Source organism: Prionailurus bengalensis, chromosome C2, assembly GCF_016509475.1.
Source record: "Prionailurus bengalensis isolate Pbe53 chromosome C2, Fcat_Pben_1.1_paternal_pri, whole genome shotgun sequence".
In the NCBI taxonomy this organism is placed as follows: Eukaryota; Metazoa; Chordata; class Mammalia; order Carnivora; family Felidae; genus Prionailurus; species Prionailurus bengalensis.
In genome coordinates, this window is record NC_057350.1 from 73,760,080 (window position 1) to 73,783,603 (window position 23,524).

At 36.5% G+C, this 23,524-nt stretch overlaps 1 protein-coding gene across 8 annotated transcripts in view; it reads left to right on the forward strand.

Annotated features, from left to right (window-relative positions):
• The window catches only part of ACAP2 (ArfGAP with coiled-coil, ankyrin repeat and PH domains 2), a 148,210-nt gene that overhangs the window by 63,065 nt on the left and 61,621 nt on the right, over positions 1–23,524 (forward strand). For all 8 annotated transcript variants that reach the window (XM_043594549.1, XM_043594544.1, XM_043594542.1 and 5 more), the window contains 2 exons: positions 1,774–1,893; positions 2,690–2,743. In XM_043594549.1, the coding sequence (XP_043450484.1) occupies positions 1,774–1,893; positions 2,690–2,743 (174 nt within the window). The remainder of the gene's footprint in view (positions 1–1,773; positions 1,894–2,689; positions 2,744–23,524) is intronic.

A 23,524-nucleotide genomic window follows, 5' to 3' on the forward strand; every position in this document is an offset into this window, starting at 1 on the left:
TATTTATTTTTTTGGAGGCAGAGAGAGACAGAGCATGAACAGGGAAGAGGCAGAGAAAGAGGGAGACACAGAATCGGAAACAGGCTCCAGGCTCTGAGCCATCAGCCCAGAGCCTGACGCGGGGCTCGAACTCCCGGACCGTGAGATCATGACCTGGCTGAAGTCAGACGCTTAACTAACTGCGCCACCCAGGCGCCCCATTTTTTCTCCTTTTAGATCATCATTCTAAGATGGAACTCAGGTGAACTCACCAATCATTGTCTTCGCTTTTCCTTTCACATAAAATGTGGACATCTTAGCATTGTACACAAGGCTTGTCCTGATCTGGTCCTTGTATATATTTCTAACATCATACTTTTAATGCCACACATTTTCACACTGCACACTGCCTCTGTCCTGCCCACTGAGCTTCTGGGCCTTAGCACATGTTCTTCCTAGAGTAGTGTCTTCCCATTACTTTTGTCTGATTGGCTAATTCCTGTTGGTCTTCAGGGCTTTTCTCAAGTGTTACCTTTTCCAGGAATCCTTCCCTTATTTAAGCCCATAGTTCTGGTTAGATGTTCTTCCTTTGTTCCATCGTGCTTGGTTTTGTCATGCATAGCAGTCGTGTTTTTGCTGTAGGGAATGTATCTGCTTGTCTGTTGGTTAGAATTAGAGCTTCTGAGAGAGAGATTATGTTTTTTAAAAAATTTTTTAACTTAATTTATTTTTTAAATTTACATGCAAGTTAGTTAGCATATAGTGCAACAGGGACTTAATGCCCCTTACCCATTTAGCCCATCCCCCCTCCCACAACCCCTCCACTAACCCTCTGTTCTCCATTTTTAAGAGTCTCATGTTTTGTCCTTCTCCCTGTTTTTATATTATTTATGTTTCCCTTCCCTTATGTTCATCTGTTTTGTGAGAGATTATATCTTTAATTTCTGTTCTTCTAGGCCCTAGGGTATAATAGTATTAAAATATACTCCTGAGATCCTTTAGATGTTTTTTAAAGGTTTTTTTTTGGGGGGGGTGCTCTTCGTGGTGCCCTCCCACCCCTGCATTACCCCCTCAGTATCCTTTCCTTCTCCACTTTAAAAAGAAGAAAAAAATATATATATGTATATATATGTATTCACCCAAGATACTGCTTGATTAAAGAAAATGTTCTATGTTTGAATGAAAGGAGAAAAATAAGGAATGGAAAAAAGAAAGGGAGGGAGGAAAGGAATTAAAGAGAAAGAAAGATGAAAGAAAGTCTCAATTTTAACACTAGCACAGTGCCTAGGACAGTAGGCATTGGAGAAATATGGTTGATTAATCAATTCTGACATCTGCTTTGATAGATTGACACTGAAATGCCCAGCATGACTAACTCAACATGTCAGCTTATTCCCCTTTTCTCCAACATACCACAGGTTTTGAGTTTTTTTTTTTTTTAATTTAAAATATTTTTTAACCTACTGGTTGTTCTGCCTCAAGTTCCCTGTTCTTCCTAGACAAATTTTTATAGAATTAATTTATGGGCTTGAATTTGACTTGATAAAATGATTTGTTGTTGTTTCAACACAGCTTCTGGGTCCTAAAAGGTCAACTGTTTTGGTACAACCCTCCTATGAATTTACTTTGTAAGTCAGAGGGGAAAAGAGCAATTTTCAATTGGTCTATTTTGGATTTATTGATGAACCATAATTTATCTAAACTAGGCTAACTCATGAAGCTACTACTAACACTTGTTCAACTAAGTAATTTGTATAATTATTTTCAACCTGATGTAATGTTTTTCTTTTTCAGCTTGTGAAACTTTGTATCGCAATGATTGATACCGGAAAGGCCTTTTGTGTTGCAAATAAACAATTCATGAATGGGATTCGAGACCTGGCACAATATTCTAGTAATGATGCTGTAGTTGAGGTTAGTATTATTAAAATTAGTTAATATGTTAAATGCAACAGGATATTAAAGAATTATGCATTCATTTATTAAATGTATTAGTGGCTATAGTGGTAAAAATAGGAATAGAAAAGCTATCACCTATTGGTCTTATTTTGTATAATTCTGTTTTCTAGCATAGTTAGAAGTTGATGGATGATTTGCATTGTGAATGTAAGCTTACTTCTGGTAGGTGAGCTGAATCCTCTACAAGAGGGCCTGAGCAGGCAGAGGAGGATTATGCTCACTAGTAGGAGCTTATAGGGGCAAGCAGAGAGCATTAAACCTTAAGAATAGTATTTAACTGTATGTATGGGGCTGTATAGGAAAGTTCTTGTCAGCTTGCTATGCTTGGTTAACTTAGACCCTTGCTGTACTCTGTGGTATTATGTTATTTCTTCCAGGAGGAATAATACCTGGTTAGGTAATGGATGTGCTTTCATGATTATTTGACTCCGGGATGTCTAAATGTGCAGTCTTGATACACTCAATTTTACCTTTAGGTTTATACGTGCCATTACTATTCGTTAGCATACTCCTACTGATATGACAATATTAATTCTTTGACTGTTCTGGGGTTTTATGTCACTCACCACATGTAGACTTGTCCTCTTTGCAGAGTATGCCCATGAGGCAATGCCATGAAATTGCCCTTGCAAGTAAATGTCATTGTTTACAATGTAACTTGATCTTTCTGTCAGAAATGCTGAAGTAACATTTTTGTGACCTATTTTAGTGGCTTTTAAATGACTTGGTTTTCTTTTGGTTTCTTTCATAGACAAGTTTAACCAAGTTTTCTGACAGTCTTCAAGAAATGATAAATTTTCACACAGTAAGTGTCAGCAAGTAGGTGTTACTATGACCATGTTAATATTTAGTATATTCCTTGAGTGGCAGTATTTTACAAAAGTACTTAAGTTGTAATTCAATAACTTTAAATTGTCAGCTTTTTAGTTGGGTGGATCTAACATGTGTGTGTGTATGAGACAGAGAGAGATTTTATTTCTCGTTCTAGTAAGGTGAACTTAATATCACTGAAATATATACCCATAAGAGCTATTTTTTTGTTTAAGTTGTGCCTTTGGAAGTTCTTAAGGAATTATTTTAAGAATGACGAAGTAAAAGTCATCATTCTAAATTTAGCTATTTCTTTTAAATACTTACAAATATATCCTCTTTGTCTTATCAGTTGCCAGTATTAAAGACTGCTGTATTCTTTGGGCAATTTATATGTGTCTTTAAGATGAGGGCATTTAGCCTTCAAGAATGAGGGATACTTTTAGAATGTCAAGAAATTCCTTTATAAATTTTGTAAAACTTTACTGAAAACATGGTAGCTTATGAGTTATACATTCTTTTTTTTTTAATTTTTATTGAGATATAATTGACATTATGTTAGTTTTATGTATACAGCGATTCCAAGTAACGATTCTGTATTTGTATATACTACAAAATGATTACTGCAGTAAGTTCAGTTAACACGTGTACCAGTACATAGTTAAAATTTATTTTTCTTGTGATGAGAATTTTTAAGACTCACTCTCCTACCTACTTTCAAATATGCAGTACAGTATTATTAACTGTAGTCATGCTGTTTGTTACCTCCCTACAACATATTCATTGAATATTTTATAGAAATTTACACCCTTTGAACCCTTTCACCCGCTACCCCTGCCTCAGGCAGCCATCAGTCTGTTCTCTATATGCTTGATCTCATTTTTTGTTGTTGTTGTTATTTTTCAAAGATTTTTTTCTTGTTTCTTTTCTTTTTTTTTAGAGAGAGAGTGGGAGCAGGACAGGGGCAGAGGGAGAGAGAGAAAACCTTAGCAGGCTCTGCGCTCAGTGTGGAGCCTGACGTGGGGCTTGATCTCACTACTTGATCATGACCTGAGCTGAAATCAAGAGTCGGATGCTTAAATGACTGAGCCACCCAGACACCCTTATTTTTAAAATTTTACGTCTGAGTGCAGACACTATTTTTCTTTTTCTGTCTGACTTATTTTGCTTAGCATAATGCCTGCAAGATCCATCTGTGTTGTTGCAAATGTCAGGAGTTCATTATTTTTTATAGATGAGTAGTATTTCAGTGTGTGTATGTGTGTGTGTGTGTGCGCGCGTGTGCATGTGTATGTGTATTACATCTTTATCCACTCATCCATTGATGGATATTTAGGGTGTTTCCATATCTTGACTATTGTAAATAATGCTGCAGTGAACATGGAGGTGCATATATCTTTCACTTTTTCTGATCATACGTAGAAGTGGAATTGCTGGATCATATGGTAGTTCTAATTTTAATTTTTTGAGGAATTTCCATACTGTTTTCCACAGTGGCTGCACCAATTTGCATTGGCACCAACAGTGTACAAGTGTTTCCTTTTCTCTGTGTCCTTGCCAACATTTATTTCTAGTCCTTTTGGGTTTTTTTTTTTTTTTTCTTGTCTGTTTGATAATAGCCATTCTAACAGGTATGAGGTGATGTCTCATTGCATTTTGATTTACATTTCCCTGATGATTAGTGGTGTAGAACATCTTTTCATGTATGTGTTAGCCAGTTGTATGTTTTCTTTGGAAACATGTGTGTTCAGACCATATGCCCATTTTTTAATCGGATTTTTTTTTCCTATTGAGCTGTATGAGGTCCTTCCTTCCTTCCTTTCTTCCTTCCTTCCTTCCTTCCTGATATTAACCCCTTATCAAATATATGATTTGCAAATATTTTCTGCCATTCAGTAGTTGCTTTTTCACTTTGTTGTTGGTTTCCTTTGCAGTGCAGAGACTTTTTAGTTTGATGTAGTCCCACTTGTTTATTTTTCCTTTTGTTGCCTTTGTTTTGGTATCGAAAAAATCATTGCTAGGACTGATGTCAAGGAGGTTACTGCCTGTGTTTTCTTCTAGGAGTTTTATTCTAGCACCTGGCAATACAGAAGGTTCTGGTCTTATTTTCAAGTCTTTAATCTATTTTGAGTTAATTTTTGTGTTATGTGCTTCTTAAAAAATTTTAAAAAGCTTAACATATATGACTGTCATGTAATTATTTGGTGCTTCAAAATTATCAACACATACTCTTTATAAAAATCTGCCAGTTTTTGGTTCTTAGTTTATTTGATTTTCTTACTTTTTGGGTTTTTTTGGTTAAATTAAGGATAAAGTTATCTGGTGATATTTATTTTAATTGTACTTCAAATTTTAGCTGTTCTGAAATTAGCATGTACAATATTGCTTCATTTCCGGATTTCAGTTCTTTTGAGTATAGATCCAGGTATGGAATTACTGGTGCATATGATACTTCTATACTACTTCCTTCTTAAGGAAACGCTGAACTGTTTTTCACAGAGCCTGCACCATTTTACACTTCCAGCAGCAATGTGTGAGTGTTCTGGTTTTTCACATCCTTGTCAACGTTTATTATTTTCCATGTTTTGGATCATAGCTGTCCTAGTAGGTGTGAAGTAGTGTCTCACTGTGGTTTTGATCTGCACTTCTCCGATGCTAAATACAGTTGAGCATGTTTTCATGTGTTTATTGGCCATTGTGTATTTTCTGCCATTGTTACCATTGTGGCCATTTGAGTCCTTTGCCTGTTTTTAAATTGGAATTTTAAAAATTGAATTCTTTGTATATTTTGGATATTCTTATCAGATAAATATGTAAATATTTTCTCCCATTCTGTATAGGTTGTCTTTTCAGTTTCTTGATAATATCCTCTGATGCACAAAAGTTAATTTTGATGAAATTCAGTTTATTTTTTTTGTTGCTCCTGCTTTTGGAGTCATATCCAAAAATCCATCGCCAAATCCCGGATCATGAAGATTTATCCCTTTGTTTTCTTCTAAGAGGTTTTTTTAGTTTTTTAAAAAGTAATCTCTACACACATCATGGGGCTCAAACTTATAACCCCAAGTTGAAGAGTTGCATGCTCCATTGACTGAGCCAGCCTGGCACCCCTCTTCTTAGCATTTTATGGTTTTATCTCTAATATTTTGCACCAATTTGTTTTCTTAATGTCTTCTTATTCTCTTTCTACCTTCTAGAGGATTTAGATGCCAGTATATAGTATGTTTGATTTGTTTTTAAATCAAGTGATCATTTGGATTTAAACTCCCTGAAAAATGTAATATAGTAAGAACTAATTTTGGGGGGATAAAAGCTATTGATTGAAATTAACATAAAAAGTTAAACGTTTTCTCCATAATATATTATCTTTTGTAACAGTCTTATTTCTGGTATTTTCTTTAAATCAGTGAGTCTTGCATTATTACTTTACATAAGAATACCTTGGCTCTTTGTTATAACTTTAAATGTGAAAATTTATGGTTAAGATAAACACTTGGCAAATAAATTGTTTAAATGTGTATTGGTAGATTTCTTGTCAACAAATCTTCAAAGTATTTTAATAATCACTTTCAGTTTTCAGTTTGTTGCTTTATATGAAGGGAATAATAGAATTTGCTATGCCTATATGTAAGAGTGTTGCGAGGAACAACAATATGTGAAAGTTGACTCTGGAGAGTGACGCTTCTTTCTTTACTATATCAGTTGGCATACGTTCAGGAAAACAAGCCACTTAGGATATTTCTGACAGAAAGATTTTAATACAGTGAATTGGTTACAAAAGTGTTGGAAGGGCTGGAGGAATAAAAAGAGTTAAGGTGGTGCCATCTAGAGATTAGTAAATATGGGAAGTAGCTATTGCCCCTGGGGCTGGAGGAAATGGGAAACTGTTCCCCAGAGCTCCTAAGTATTGCACTGTTGAGAATACAGCCAATGTAACCTGGCCAGGAAGCCAGGAGTTTGCCTTCCGTGGTTGCTGCAGAGCCAAGGAGCCTGTAGTCCCACTGAAACTGCCCAGATTGGTCATAGATGGCTGCTCAAAGTTGGTGTGGCTCACAGATGCTCACTGATGGCTATGTCGGAACAGAAGCAGAAAAAACCGTGGCTTCCTCTATGTCCTGCTGTCATTGGCTTACATTGGCAGAACCTAACCTCTCTGTTTGCAAGGAGGCCTAGGAAATATACTTTGCAGATTTCTAGCATCTGGCAATACAGAGGAGGAGCCCATGAAAGGGTGATGTGGTGGTGAAAGCCAACAATTAACCAACACATCAGCCGTAAAGCTTATAATTTCAAAACATTTTTGGCAGGCAAATTATTATGCAGCTTAATGAGTTTTTTCATTAAAGCTTTTTATATGACTTTTCTTTTTTCCATATTCTCCATATCCAACATATTAGCAAAATTACACCCCAAATCCAACTAACAGTAGTTTCTCTGCCACCTCCAAGTCTACAATACTACCACCTCTTGTTTAGGATTATATCATAGCCTTCCAACTTGTGTTTCTGCTTCTCTTCTTGCCCTTCTACAATGAGTTCTGTATACAGGAGCCAGAAGAACTTAAAAATATAAATTAATTTACAGCATTCCACTATTGTAGCTTCCCGTCACACTCAGAATAAAACCCAAACATGGCATACCCCAGCCCTATGACCAGACTTCTGCTGATAACTCCCTGATCTCATCTCTGTTTTCTGCCTGGCTGTAGCCACATGGACTCTTTGTTGTTCTTTAACATATCAAAGTAATTCTCATCTTAGGGCCCTTGCACTTGCTATCTATTCTGTGCAGAATGCTCTTTGTTCATATCCATGTGTGGCTATTTTCCTTAAAGTATTCTTTCTCTTTCTACACATCTCCCTCACTTTATTTAGGTCACTACCTCTCAGGTAAGCCTTCCTTGACCACCCTGTCATCACTTAGGTTACCTTACTCTGACTTTTACACACACACACAGGCACACGCACACACAATATACACATATATCATCTGATTCTTAAATGTATGTATGTACTTAGTTTATTGTCTAATTTCCATGACTGCAGGCACTGTGTTATATTCATTTCTGCTACTACCACCTAGAAGATTCCTGGTAGAAAGTACTTTTGCAGAGTTAAGGAGACCAAGGTTATGAACTTAAGAAAATTCTTAAGTGTTTTTTTTTATAGTCATTAAATGAAAAAAATTTGTTAAATCAGTGACAGCACATACCAAATATATAATTAAAAGTATTTAATGTTTTAAACATTTTTCTTTTATTGTTTCTGGCACTTGAAAACTTCAGGATCTCTATTTTCACTAAAATTTATGTTGCTTTAAAAAGATGCTTTGCAAACCGATAGGAGATTACTCTTTGCCTGCCTGTCTGCATAGAGGACTTAAGGCTGTAGGTTGGTGAGCTTGTGTGTGTTGATATATATACTATACATGTATCTATAGAGAACTCTTTGTTTTATACTATATCGAGATGTCCAGTGCCTTTCTAATTTTATTCCATATTTTTTTTAGCATCTCAGAAATTTTCCTAATAGATAGAAGTATGGAATTGTAAGACCTTGCTTACTACCTTTTAATTTCCTTTCCTTTTATAGTTGCTATGTTGTGTGCTTTACCTGGCCTTTTTGTTTCTTGTTAACAAATACTTTAAATTTTCCCCAGTAGGAGTGACTCGTGTGTACTTGAATCAGAATTCTTATATTGGAGGCAAAGATTCTTCCTTCATCATAATACTGCATACTTTGCTTTAGCTAAAATATGACCAGGGATGACAGATCTCTTGTTTACTGTTACATCCCTAGTACTTGCATAATTCTTTTCCTGGGGAGGTCATTTGATTTTACTAAGCTTTGTGCTCCTCCTTTGTAAAATGAATGGGTTTTACTAAATGACTTTTAGTTATAAACATTCTATGATTACACAGCATTATTTATTATAAGATTTAAATATGATCTCAGAGCCATTTGTTAAAATGTGGGAAAAGCCTAGTTACATAAAATGCTTTATTTTAGTAGCATTTTCTACAATGAAATTTTAATTACATAGCATTACAGGGCAAAGGAGGCTTTATAGGACAAGACAAACTGCTTTCTAAAATGTAATAAACGCGGCAATCTGGTTAAATTCTGTAGCAGATTTTGTAATACTTAGATTTTGGTGTATCTGTTTGTGTCACAGTAAAAAGCTGGATATTCTGCAGATGTCATTTATGAATAACTTAATAAATGGGTTTAAATAAAGGTTTAAAATAATAGAGCCATTTGGGTTTTTAGCCAAGATTAAACATAGATTGGGATTAGTTTATCTGGTCGTTTAAAAATTATTTGGATTCTTTTGTGATTTATTTCTTCTGTAAGAATGTATATTATTGTCCCTTATTCCCTATAGAATTTCCTAGGGTTGTTCTCTAACCCATATGTCTTTATAAGGCACCAACTCATGGCTTTTTCAGAGCAGGTCAGGCATGCTGATTTTTAAAATTTTTAAATGGAATGGTCAGGCGTGCTGCATTCTATTACATACTGGAGTTGGCTTGAACACTGACTTTTCTGGAACATAGAGATTTCTGTAACTTCACTGATGACTCTTTTGGATTCTAATTTGCTGTTGGTGTAAGGAAGTTGGAATTTTTATTTGATTACTATTTTTGCTGAATGAAGCTTTAAGGTTGAATTGCTGCATAAATTCTATAAAATGCATAACCCTTTTTGTTTTATTTTTTTCTGAGTTTGATTTTCCATATTACAGCTGTCCACTCATTCACTCAGTGGATGGTTTCATGAAAATGTCATGTCCTATCTGGGTGTTGGTGGAAAATTTTTAAAAGTTTAAAATGGAATTATGTTAAAATAAGTATTTAATAAATAAATCATTTCTTTTTAATAGAATTATGTTAAAATAAAACATACTATTGGGGGAGATATTACATATTGAAGGAGTACAATACTTCTAAATATCTAAAAAGTATTTTAATGAGAAACTTGAGCTAGTTTCCATGAACATAACTTTTTCTCAAAATAGGTCTTATCATGAAATGATTTCAAGCAATTCCTGGTCAAGATTTTAAAATTGTTGATCTTTTCAAATTCTTGGTCATTGTCATTGATAAGAACGTTGTCTGCATAAGTAGTCATATTAGTGAAAAGCAGGTGAGTATTTATTGCCCTTTCCTCCTGATTGACAGGAGCTTGGTTATTACTCTTTCCTCCTGATTGGCAGGAGCTTCTTTATCCCGTGTAATTAGAATTTAGATAATTCTGTCTCTTTAAGTTGTACTTTAAAGGAGCAGTCATTCATTTTTTATCCTTTTTTTCTTTCATTGACAAAAGTAATGCTTAAATTTTCTGAGATAAACTGAATAGATTTTGAATAAAAAAATGATAAACCTTTTCTGCAGGTATACACAGAAGTTGGTCTTCCTACTTTTTTCTTCCTTTAATTCACTTCTAATAATTGTCTTTGTGGATCTAGATTATAGCACTGACTCCCTAGTGACTCATTCTCAGCCTCTCCATTCCAATACAGCGAATCCACAGTTTGTCAGTGTATGTGAATGGTCAGAAATATTAAGCGTTGCTTGAAATAAATTAATCAGATAGCAGAATGTTACTTTAGTCATATCTTGAAGTCAATAGCTAGTATTAAATCCATAAGTTGAGATTTATTCCTCCTAAACTTCCTGAATTTTACTTAAAAAAATTTTTTTTAATGTTTTTCATTTTTGAGAGAGCACTAGTAGATGAGGGGCAGAGAGGGAGACACAGAATCCAAAGCAGGCTTCAGGCTCCAAGCTGTTATCAGAGAGCCTGATGCAGGACCCAAACCCACAAAACTGTGAGATCATGACCTGAGCCAAAGTTGGACACTTAACTGACTGAGCCACCCAGGAGCCCCGAGAACTTTTTTTCTTATTTTGTGTTTGCAGAAGTTTAGAGTACAGATCTTTTTCTGTATGAAATTGACATTTCATGTTGAAGTCCTGTATGATTTGCTTCATTTAATAACTTCATAGTTATTTATAGCTTCATTTAGTAACTTTGATACAAAAAGATAGGTCAAAGAAGAGAATTTGGACCACTGTGATTGTACTCTGAATGTAACGACTTTCTGGCAGTACTTAATGAAAAATTTGTCCATTATGGTGGGGAAACAACAATCAGTAGAAAGCAAATGTATTTAAGTACGAAAATGAAACATACGTCTTAAGGTTCAGAAATTGATGTGTGTATAATTTTCTGCATACTTAAAATGTTTTAAAATAAATATTGAAAGATAATAAAATGAAACATTTCATAAATAGGAAATACTAATTCGTTGTAGTTAATTCAATAAATGTTACTCTTATGTATGATCACAAAATAAAATTTTCAAAATGTTTTTTTGAAATCAGCAAATGCCTACAGTCCCATTTAAATGATTATGTGCATTTATTTATTTATATTGGTTTCAAGTTTTTGTTTTTGAGAGAGAGAGAGAGAAAGAGGATGAAAGTGAGCGAGCGAGCGAGCGAGCGAGAGAGAGAGAGAGAGAGAGAGAGAGATGGGCTCACGCAAAGTGGGGCTTGGGCTCACCTGATGTGGGACTCTAACTCATGAATCATGAGATCATGACCTGAGCTGAAGTCAGATGCTTCACAGCTGAGCCACCCAGGTGCCCTTGAGTTTTTATTTAAATTCCAGTTAGTTAACATATAATGTAATATAAGTTTCAGGAGTAAAATTTAGTGGTTCATCACTTACATGGAACACCCAGTGCTTATCACAATAGATTATGTACATTTAATTTCATCTTCAGAAATAAATGTTTTTTTGTTTTTTATTTTATTTTTTTAAAGATAGTCCTTTGAGTCAAATACATTTATTTTATGGAAGATACACCAAAATATTTTTTAATTTTATTTTATTTTTTAATTTACATCCAAATTAGTTAGCATATAGTGCAACAATGATTTCAGGAGTAGATTCCTTAGTGCCCCTTACCCATTTAGCCCACCCCCCTTTCAGTAACCCTCTGTTTGTTCTCCATATTTATGAGTCTCTTATGTTTTGTCCCCCTCCCTGTTTTTATATTATTATTGTTTCCCTTCCCTTATGTTCATCTGTTTTTTCTCTTAAAGTCCTCATATGAGTGAAGTCATATGATATTTGTCTTTCTCTAATTTCACTTAGCATAATAGCCTCCAGTTCCATCTACATAGTTGGAACTGGCAAGATTTCATTCTTTATGATTGCTGAGTAATACTCCATTGTATATATATACCACATCTTCTTTATCCATTCATCCATCGATGGACATTTTTGGGCTCTTTCCATTCTTTGGCTATTGTTGATAGTGCTGCTATAAACACTGAGGTGCATGTGTCCCTTTGAAACAGCACACCTGTATCCTGTGGATAAATGCCTAGTAGTGCAATTGCTGGTTGTTGGGTAGTTCTATTTTTACTTTTTTGAGGAACCTCCCTACTGTTTTCCAGAGTGGCTGCACCAGCTTGCATTCCCAGAAATAAATTTTTTTAATAATTAAAGATAAAACAGCAAAATTTCATCAAGAATCAGAATTTGGCTAATTAACATCAAAAGCCAATAATAAATAACTACTGAAAAGTGTAAGAATCAAAAAGAATCAGTTGCGTTCTTTTTTTTTTTTTAATGTTTATTTTTGAGAGAGAGAGAGGGAGGACAGAGTGTGAACAGGGGAGGGGCAGTGAAAGAGGGAGACACAGAATTCGAAGCAGGCTCCAGGCTCTGAGCTGTCAGCATAGAGCCCGACGCAGGTCTTGAACTCATGAACGGTGAGATCATGACCTGAGCTGAAGTCGGACGCTTAACTGACTGAGCCACCCAGGTGCCTCCAATTGCATTCTAGTAGGAACACCTCTTAAGAAATGATGATGCTAACAAAACAACCATATGTATCTTATTAGTAGAAGAAATGTGAAAAGTAAGAACAAATTAATAGCAAAAATTTGTGAAAGAGCCAAAGAAAGATGAAATATTTGACAACGGGTACTAAGCGAAGAAGTGATGACAAACAAATTGTGACTGCAGTAGTTTTGGGTGATTCAAATGGTAATGCCAGGGGGAACATTATATAGTTTTGTCAAAGCAATAATTACTGCATTTAAATACTTTATAGAGCAAGTCAGACAAATAGTATTAAAATATAATTTTAGCAGAAAAGATTCATTTTAGCAGTTAATTTCTTTTTTAATTAAAATGTTTTAAGTTTGTTTATTTTGAGAGAGAGAGAAAGAGAGAGAGTGAGCAGAGCAGAGAGAGAGAGAATCCCAGGCAAGCTCTGCACTGTCAGCTCAGAGCCGGACTTGGGGTTTGAAACCACAAACCACAAGATTATGACCTGGGCCGAAATCAAGAGTCAGAAGATTTGGATGCTTAACCTACTGAGCCACACAGGCACCCCAGCAGTTGTTAATTTTGGAATGGTTGTACCAAATAGTTTACAACTTCTTAAATCACTGTAAAAACTTACATAAACACGACACTAATATCTTCTGTATGACTGTTGACATCTTATTTATCTCTGTTTAACAACCACCCCAAAATTTAGTGACTTAAAACAACAACTATCATGTGTTTGGTCAGGGTTTGGGGAGGCCAGCTAGTCTCTACTCCAGTTGGTGTTGGCTGAGTGGCTTGTATATGGCTGGAGGATCCAATTTTTCTGGTGCCTCAGCTGGGGTGGCTAGAATGGGTGAGGTTGGCCAGGTTTCTCCTGCCCTTTGGAGTCCGTCATTCTCTAGGACTTCACTCTTTCTTATAATGTGGTCTCTCTACAGGAGGGTAGTCAGACTTAAATTTTTTTTTTATTTTAGAAGAGAGAGCATGACTAGGAGAGATGGGCAGATGGGGGTGGGGGGGAGGGAGGGAGAGAGAGAGGGAGAGAGAGGGGGAGAGAGAGAGAGAGAGAGAGAGAGAGAGAGAGAGAGAGAGAGAGAGAGAGAGAGAGAGAGAATATCCCAAGGCTCCTCACTCGGCATTTACCCTGATGTGGGCCTCAATCAATGCCACAACCCTGGGATCATGACCTGAGCTGAAATCAAGAGTCTGTCGCTCAACTGACTGAGCCACACAGGTGCCCCAGGTAGTCAGTCTTCTTAATGTGATAGCTGGCTTTCAAGTGAGTGAAATCAGTAGGTGTTAAGACTTCTTATGGGCTTGGCCTGGAAGTCACATAGGATCACTTTTGCTACATTCTTTTGATCAAAGCAAGATACAGGGCTATGCCAGATTTAAGGTAAAGGGTAATAAACTCTACCTCTTGGTGGGAGAGTACCATGCACATGGAGTGATGAGAGGAATTATTGGTGGCCCTCTATATAAACAGTCTACTGTATCTTTCAACACACCAATAATGTGTGCCATAAGTGTTAGGAGCCTTTACAGTAGAAAGAGATTTTGATTTATGTCATCTGGAGTATAGCATCAGAATTTAAAAAATTTCTTTAGGTGATTCTGACATGTAGTGAAGTTTGAGAACCACTACTTTAAATCAGTGATTCTCGGGGCTCCTGGGTGGCTCAGTTGGTTAAACATCTGACTCTTGATTTCAGCTCAGCTCATGATCTCGTGGTTTGTGATATTGAACCCTGCATTGGGCTTTGCGTTGATAGCAGGGAGCCTGCTTGGGATTCTCTGTCTCCCTCTCTCTGTCCCTCCCCCACTCATGTGCACGTGAGCCCGCACTCGTTCTCTTTCTTTTTCTCTCAAAAATAAATAAACATTAAAAAAAAAATAACCCAGCGGTTCTCAAATTGTGGCCCATGGACCAATAGTATCAGCATCACCCCGGGAGTTGTTAGAACTTCAGCTTCTCAGAGTTTACCCAGATCTACTGAATCAGCAACTCTGAGGCCAGGAGCCAGCAATCTGTGTTTGAACAAAGCCTTCTAGGCAGTTCTAAGGTACTCTAAAGTTTGAGAACCACTGTTCTAGAGCAGGGGTTGGCAGACTTTGGCTTGAAGGCCAAATCTAACCCATCCCTCCCCTGCTTTGCATATAAAGTTTCATTGGAACACATATTCATTTGTTTCTGTATTGTCTATGGCTGCTTTTGCACTACAACAACAGAGTAGTTGTGACAGGGACCACATGGCCCACAAACCTAAAATACTGTCTAGTCCTTTACAGAAAAATGTGCTGACCAGTGCACTAAAGGACTACTTTATTTTTGCCCAGTTCCCAGGACTGTGTGTGTCGTGACACCCACTGAAGAGAGGCCTCTTTCTGCTTTAGTGAAAGTGATTTAGTGATTTTAGCTACCTTGAATTCTTATCAGTGGAGTGGTAGTGGATGAACCAAGGCTGTAACCCAGACTAGTTAAAATCAGAGTCTCTGGGAGTAGGCATCAGTAATTTTCAAAGGTCCCCAGGTCATTCCAGAGTTCAGCCCAGTTTGAGAGGCAGTGTATTGCTTCTTCCAAATAAGCTACTTGGAATTCTTAGTAAACGCAGACCCTGATTCTGTAAGTCTGGCCTGGTTTTGGAAATTCTTTTCTAACAAGCACCCAGGTGATACGAGTAATTTTGGTTCACACCTGGGGAGCTTAAAATGTGCTGATTCCTGAGTCTCACCAGTGTTTCTAATTATCTCAGCATCAGGGTATTTAAAAGTTCCCCAGGTTATTCTAATGTGCAACCAATGTAAGAACCCCTAGGTTAGAGCAGCCTGTCTCAATCTCTAAGTAATGGAATCACCTAGCAAATGTAATAAAAATACAGAAGGATTTTATCTTTCTTTAACAAGCTTGGACCTTGGTAGTTTCTGTTAGCTTTGCAGGTGATTTTCATACTAAAGCTAGTGAAGAACCACTGCTGTAGAGGACTCGAGAAAGGGAGAAAGAAGAATTTAGAGAAATGGATAGGCTAGGACAGGCAAAGAATATAGAAAAAGAGGAATACATAATAAACAATAATTTGCATATTGGGCTCTGTTCCTGATGATAGCAAAGAAGAGTCCTCTTGATTTGTTATTGACCTATTTATTACAGGCCTAATGAGCTTAACTAAATAAAAGATTCAGGGAGTTCACAGCCATAGCCCTGTACCCTTCTATAGATTTTGGAAAGGAGAGGGATGATTATGTCCTATGGAAGGAATCATAGAAGAGAATGCTGTGGTAGCTGAATAATATTTAAATGGGCGACAAAGACTTTAAACTACAAAATTTATGCTTTGAGCCAATGGGGCCTAAATGGTAAGAACTGGAAAATCTTCAGTGCCAACTGTGGATGTGTAGCCTATCTTGTACTAAACTTTGTAGAGTACTGTTTGCCATATGTAAACTGCATCTCAGTTTTCATCGTTTTCTGAAAACAGCTGAGATAGTGTTGCTTTAACTGTGTCCAGACATGAATGGGGGATAACCTGAGTGTAAGCCATTGGTTTAAAACAACCATTATCTGTGCACTTAAGTCAGATCCTTTTGTAATTAGCACACGCATAGGTCAAATGACATATTGTTGATTATTAGGTATATGTTGGTAGGAATAATACTAATTTTAGAGATGGAACTGAACCTTAGCTTTTGTGTTGGTACCTCCCTCCCCCCCCCCCCCGAGTCTGTCATTGTGGTTTTATTATACTATTCCACGTTTTCTGGTGTAGAAACAGAAGACCTGAGATATACTTAATTCCAAGGGTAAAACAGTTTTTTTGGTCTAAAACCTAGGTAAAGTTTTTGGGTGGTCACTGGACACTTTGGATAAGATCTGGATCAGAATCCTCAACTAGTGAAGATAGTAGAACGCAACACAAGGAAAATGGGGAAATCAAATCAAACTTAAGGAAAGAGTCTTGCAGACTTCATTTGGTACCTGGCTTCTAGGTACCAGTGCTACTTGAGATTGGTCCTGACAAGGCTACTTTTACTTTAGTCCCTGTTTCTTTCAAGTCTTCTATAGCTTTTTACTTGCAGCATATGAAAAGAAATGATGTGAATTCTCTCTCAAGCAGAGTATAGATTAGTGACTTAGGAAATGAGACTAAATGAGGCAGTTCTGTGCAGCGGTTCACCACAGAAAAGTGTTAGCAAGCTGTTCTGTGGCTGGATGGCTTGAGATTGGCAACTAGGAGACAGCTGTTTACTCAGTTGCTTTTGCATTAACAATATAATTTTCACTGCAATCGAAGTGTTGAAAATGCGTAGCCTCGATTATTGGCAATTCCTAAAGTACTTCCTATTCTAGTCAAACGTATATAAAATTTAGTTTAGGTAATGTTTTATCTTGGAGGATGTAGATACTACGTAATGTTTGTATAGTTTTAAAACAATGAAACACTACACAGGAAAACATTGTGTTCTTCTCTCTGGAATATACTTATTTTTAAACGTTACTGAGGGATAATTGGTATAAACAGCATATCAAAGCATACAATTTGGTGAGCGTTGACGTATGTAAACCTGAATAAAACTGTCACCTTAATTAATTTAATGAACATAACAGTTACACCCCAAAAGTTTTCCTTTGCTACTTTGTAATTCTATTTGCTGCCTTCTTATTTCTGGACATTCACCGATCTGCTTTCTGTCATTATTGGTTAGTTTCGATTTTCTATACTTACATGTAAATTGAATCAGTGTAATTATTTTGAGACTCAATTGTGTTGTGTTTAACAATAATTCTTTCCAGGGGCATCTGGGTGGCCCAGTCGGTTGAGCATCTGACTTCGGCTCAGGTCATGATCTCGCAGTTTGTGAGTTTGAGCCCCACTTTGGCTCTCTGCTGTCAGCCTGTCAGCGTGGAGTCCACTTTGAATCCTCTGTCTCTCTCTCTGCCCCTCCCCTACTTATGCTCTCCCCCCAAAAAATAAATATTAAAAAAAGAAAAACAATAATTCGTTCCTTTTTTATTGCTTAATAGTATTGCATTGTATGGATATACCATAATTTGTTTATCCATTCACCTGTTGATGGATGTATTAGTTATCTATTACCATAGAGTGGATTACCCCAAAAGATAGTGGCTTAAAACAATAAACATTATCTGGTTTCTGGGCCAGGAGTTTTTAGACTTTAGACTTAGCTGGGTGGCTCTGGCTCAGAGTCTTGTATGAGATTGCTATTAAGATATTGGCTGGGCCACAGTCAGTTGAAAGCTTTACTGGGGCTGGAGGATCCAATTCTGAGATAGGAAGTGTGTGTGGCTGTTGGATCCAGGCCTCAGTTCCTCGCCAGGGAGCCTTGTCCCTCGGCTGCTTGAGTGTCCTTAGTACATGGAATTTGGTTACTCCCCAAACAGGGGATCCAAGAGCACAAGAGCAAGGGCAAAGAAAAAGCTACATTGCTTTTCATGACTTAGTCTTAGAAGGCATACATTGTCACGTCCTCCATATTACCATTTGTTAGAAGTAAGTCGCTATGACCAGCCTGCTCTCAAGGTGATCAGGCCCCATTTTTGAAGGGAGGAGTGTCAAAGAATTTGTGGACATATTTTAAAGCCACCACAATGAACATTTGAGTTGTTTCTGGGTTTTGGCTATTACAAATAAAGTTGCTTACAAAAATATATGTAAAAGTTTGTATACGTATATGCATTTATTTCTCTTGTGTGAATAGCCAGGAGTGGCTAGTTCATACATAAGGTAGGATTATATTTAACTTTTTACAAAACTGTGTGTATAGTGAAGACTATAAAATATTGCAAAGAAAATTAAGGAAAGAAAAAAGAACTTACTGTTTATAATAATAATAATGTTAATATTCATATATTAAATTTCTAAAAATTTTTAACGTTTTTTATTTATTTTTGGGACAGAGCGAGACAGAGCATGAACGGGGGAGGGGCAGAGAGAGAGGGAGACACAGAATCAGAAACAGGCTCCAGGCTCTGAGCCATCAGCCCAGAGCCTGACGCGGGGCTCGAACTCCCGGACCGCGAGATCGTGACCTGGCTGAAGTCGGACGCTTAACCGACTGCGCCACCCAGGCGCCCCAAATTTCTAAAAATTTTTAAAAATCTTTATTTTCAGATACTCTTAGACTTACTGAATAGTTACAGTACAGACTACCCATAACCTTTAAATTTCTAAAAATATTTAACTTCTTCAAAGAAATTCAAGAAAACCTCCCAAAATTTAGAAATTGTTTTCCAAAGTTGACTGTATCATTTTACAGCAGCCATGTACAAGAGTTCTAGATGCTTCACATGATCAACAACACTTGGTATGGCCACTCTTTTTAAATTCATCATGGTTTTAATTTGTATTTTCTGTTTTTTTTTTTAAGTTTATTTATTTTGAGAGAGATCCAATTCCAAGATAGGGAGTTTTTTTTTAAGTTTATTTATTTTGAGAGAGTGCATGCGAGCAAGGGAAGGGCAGAGAGAGAATCCCAAGCAGGCTCTGTGCTTTTAGCACAGAGCACAATGTGGGGCTTGATCTAACAAACTGTGAGATCATGACTTGAGCCAGAATCAAGAGTTGGAGGCCCAACTGACTGATCCACCCAGGTGCCCCTAATTTGTATTTTCCTACTAGTTAATGATGCTCAGTGTGTTTTTGTGTGTTTTTCTGTCAATGTATCTTCTTTGGTGAAATGTCAGCTCTTTTGCCCATTAAACTTTTTTGGATTGCTTATCTTATTATTACTTAGTTATAAGAGTTCTTTCTGTATTCCAGAAATGTCTTTTGCCAGATAAATGTTTTGCAGATACTTTCTCTGAGGCTTTGGCTTGTCTTTTCCATTTTTATGAGTATCTTCTGAAAAGCTATAGCTTTTAATTTTGATTAAATCAGTTTATTGACTTTTTTCTTTTATGTTTTCTTTTTGTATTCTACCAAGAAATGTTTGCCTAGTTTATGTTTAGATTTGTGATCCACTCTGCATTACTTTTTCTATATGTTTGCATGGTAAGGGTCAAAGTTCCTTTTTTTTTTTTTTCAGGCTATGGTTCTTCAGTTGTTTGTTGTAACACCATTTGCTCAAAATGGTTTTTCCCTATTGGCACCTTTTTGAAGGCAGCTGTGTTCACCACTATACCACCAGTTGGTACTGCACCGTTGGTACTTTTTGTCTAAAAAAATGTGTGGGTCAGTTTTGGGCTCTGTCTTATTTCATTGATCTTTTTGCCTGTCTTTATTCTAATACCACAATAGCCTTAATTACTGTAGCTTTCATAGTAAGTCTTGAAATCAGGTAGTATAGGTATTCCAGCTTTCTTCCTTTTTTTCCAAATTGGCTATTCTAGGTCTTTTACATTTTCATATAAATTTTAGAATCAAATTTTTAACTTCTACAGAAAGCCTTACTGGGATTTGGAGTGGGATTGTATTGAATGTATAGATCCATTTGGTGAGAATGGACATCTTACTAATAATTAGTCTTTGAATCCATGAACACAGTATATCTCTTTCTCTATTTACTTAAGTTTTCCTTAATTTCTCTTGGTAATGTTTTGTAGTCTTCACAGTACAAGTCTTACGTATGTATCCCTAAGCATTTCCTATTAAATTTTTTTTTAAATTTGTTTATTTTGAGAGAGAGAGTGAGCATGAGTGGGGTAGAGGCAGAGAGAGAGGGAGAGCACAGAGCCTGATGTGGGGCTTGAACCCACAAACCATGAGATCATGACCTGAGCTGAGATCAAGAGTCCGATGCTTAACTGACTGGGCCACCTGGGTACCCCAGCATTTCCTATTTTTTGACGCTACTGTAAATGATATATTTTTTTGTCGTGTTTATTTTTGAAAGACAGAGTGTATGCAGGGGAGAGGCAGAGAGAGGGGGACAGAGGATCTGAAGCGGGCTCCGTGCTGACAGCAGGGAGCCCAGCGTGGGGCTTGAGCTCAAACCGCAAGATCATGACCTGAGCCAAAGTTGGACACTTAACCGACTGAGCCACCCACCCAGGCCTTTTTAAAGTTCACTTGCTAAGTTGTTGCTGGTATATAGAAATATCACTGATTTTTGTATATTGACTTTGTTCCTGTGGCCTTGCTAAATATGCTTGTTAGTTCTGGTGGACTTTTCTGTAAATTCCATAGTATTATCTCAATCATATCATCTGTAGATAAAGATAGCTTTGTATTCTTCCGTTCTAATATGTCCCCCTTTTTTCATTTTTCTTGCTTGATTGCCTTGCTAGGATCTCTAGTAGAATGTTGAATAGAAGTGATGAGAGCAGATATTCTTGCCTCGTTCTTGAGTGTTGCCATTAAGAAGCCTTTCACCACCGAATATGTTAGCTGTACATTTTTTGTATGTGCTCTTTATTAGTTTGAGGAAGTTCCCTTTTATTCCTGGATTCCTGAGAGTTTTTATCAGGAATGGGTGTTGAATTTTGTGAAATGCTTTTTGGTCTCTATTAAGATGCTCATACAGTTTTTCTGTTTTAGTTTGTTATCATGGTAAATTATATTCATTGACTTTTTTTTTTTTAATTTTTTTTTTTTCAACGTTTATTTATTTTTGGGACAGAGAGAGACAGAGCATGAACGGGGGAGGGGCAGAGAGAGAGAGGGAGACACAGAATCGGAAACAGGCTCCAGGCTCTGAGCCATCAGCCCAGAGCCCGACGCGGGGCTCGAACTCACGGACCGCGAGATCGTGACCTGGCTGAAGTCGGACGCTTAACCGACTGCGCCACCCAGGCGCCCCTATTCATTGACTTTTTAATGTTAAATCCATCTTGCATTCCCAGAATAAATCCCAATTGTCATGGTATATTGTTCTTTTTATATGTTGTTATTGTATGTCATTATTACATATTAAGAATTTTTACATATGTGGTCATGAGGGATATTGAGGATTCTCCTGTCTCCACATCCTCACTAACACTTACTCTTTTTTGTCTTTTTGATACTAGCCATTCTGAGTTGTGTGAGGTGATATCTCATTGTGGTTTTGATTTGCATTTCCCTGATGATAAATGATGTTGAGCATCTTTTCATGTGTCTCTTGGCCATTTGTATGTTTTCTTTGGAAAAAAGCCTACCCAAGTCCTCTGCCAATTTTTAAATCAGATTATTTGGTGTATGAGTTCTTTATATATTTGGGGTATTAACCCTTTATCAAATATATCATTTGCAAGTATCTTCTCCCATTCAGTATATTGCCTTTTTATTTTATTGATGGTTTCTTTCACCATGCAAAACCTTTTTAGGTTGATGTAGTCCCAATTGTTTATTTTTCTTTTGTTTCCCTTGCCTGGGGAGATAGATTAGGAAAAATACTAAGGCCAATGTCCAAGAATTTACTGCCTATGTATTCTTTTAGGATACATAAGGTTTCAGGTCTCACATTTAGGTCTTTAATCTGTTTTGAGTTTATTTTTGTGTATGGTGCAAGAAAGTGGTCCAGTTTCATTCTTTTGCATGTAGCTGTCCAGTTTTCCCAATCATGTATTAAAGAGACTGTATTTTCCCCATTGTATGTTCTTGCCTCCTTTGTCGTAGATTAATTGACTATGTAAGTGTGAAGTTATTTCTGGGCTCTTTATTCTGTTCCATGATCTAGGTGTCTGTTTCCATGCTAGTACCATACTGTTTTGAGTACTATAGCTTTGTAGTATAGTATGATGCCTCCGGTTTTCTGTTTTTTGTTTGTTTTTGTTTTTGTTTTGCAAGATTACTTTGGCTCTTTGGGTCTTTTGTGGTTCCATACAATAGGATCATTTGTTCTAGTTCTGGAAGGATACTAACTAATATAGTTAGCTTTATGAATTTTGACACATGCATACAGTTGGATCTCCATACCACAATCTATATGCATGACTGTTCCAATAACCCTAAAAATAGCCTTATGTTATGCCTTTGTAGTACCCTTCCTCCTACCCCTTACCACTAGTAATTACTGATTTGTTCTCCATCCCTATAGTTATATCTTTTCCTGGGTGTCCTGTAAATCAAATCATATAGCTTGTAGCCTTTTGAATATGACTTATTTTACTTAGCAAAATCCATTGAAATTCATCTATGTTGTTGTATGTATTAATAGTTGCTCCTTTTTACTGCTGAGTAGTATTCTATTGTGTGATGTACCATAGCTTACTTCTTCAAGGACATTTAGATTGTTTCTAGTTTGAGGCACTTAGGAATTACACTGCTATAAACATTTGCATACAGGTTTTGGTATAACTCTAAGTTTTCTTTTTTCTTGGGCAAATACCTAGGAATGGGATTGCTAGGTTTTATGTAAATATAGCTTTAACTTTATAGGCTATGGGAGGTTTTTAACTATAGATTCTATTTCTTTGTTTCTGTTTAGGTTATTGATTTCTTATTGAGTGAACTTTGGTAGTTTTGTCTTTCAAAGAATTAACCCATCTCTATTGAATTTATAGGCCTAAAATTGTTCCCCAATTCTCCTGATTATCCTTTTTTAATAGCTGTAGAATCTGTGGTAATGTCATCTTTCTCCTTCTTGACATTTGAAATTTGTGTTTTAAGATTTTTTCTTGATCACTTTGATGGGAGATTTATCACCTTTATAGATCTTCTGAAAGAACTAGTTTTTGCTTTCATTGAGTTTTGGCTGTTGAGTTTCTGTTTTCTATGTAGTTGACTTCCAGTCTTACCTTTATTATTTCCTTTCTTCTGCTTAATTTGGGTTTAATAGTTTAACATAGTACAGAAAATAATTTTTTCTCTCTGGAAGTAAATTGTCAGATTTTTAAACCCTTTAGTACTCAATCCAGGTGTGTGTGTGTGTGTGTGTGTGTGTGTGTGTGTGTGTGGTGTTTGGTATTTAGGCAAGAACATGAGACTTTGCTAGTAGCAAGATTTCAGAGAGAGTGAAATTGGTATTGTTTTTAATAAGTAGGAGAA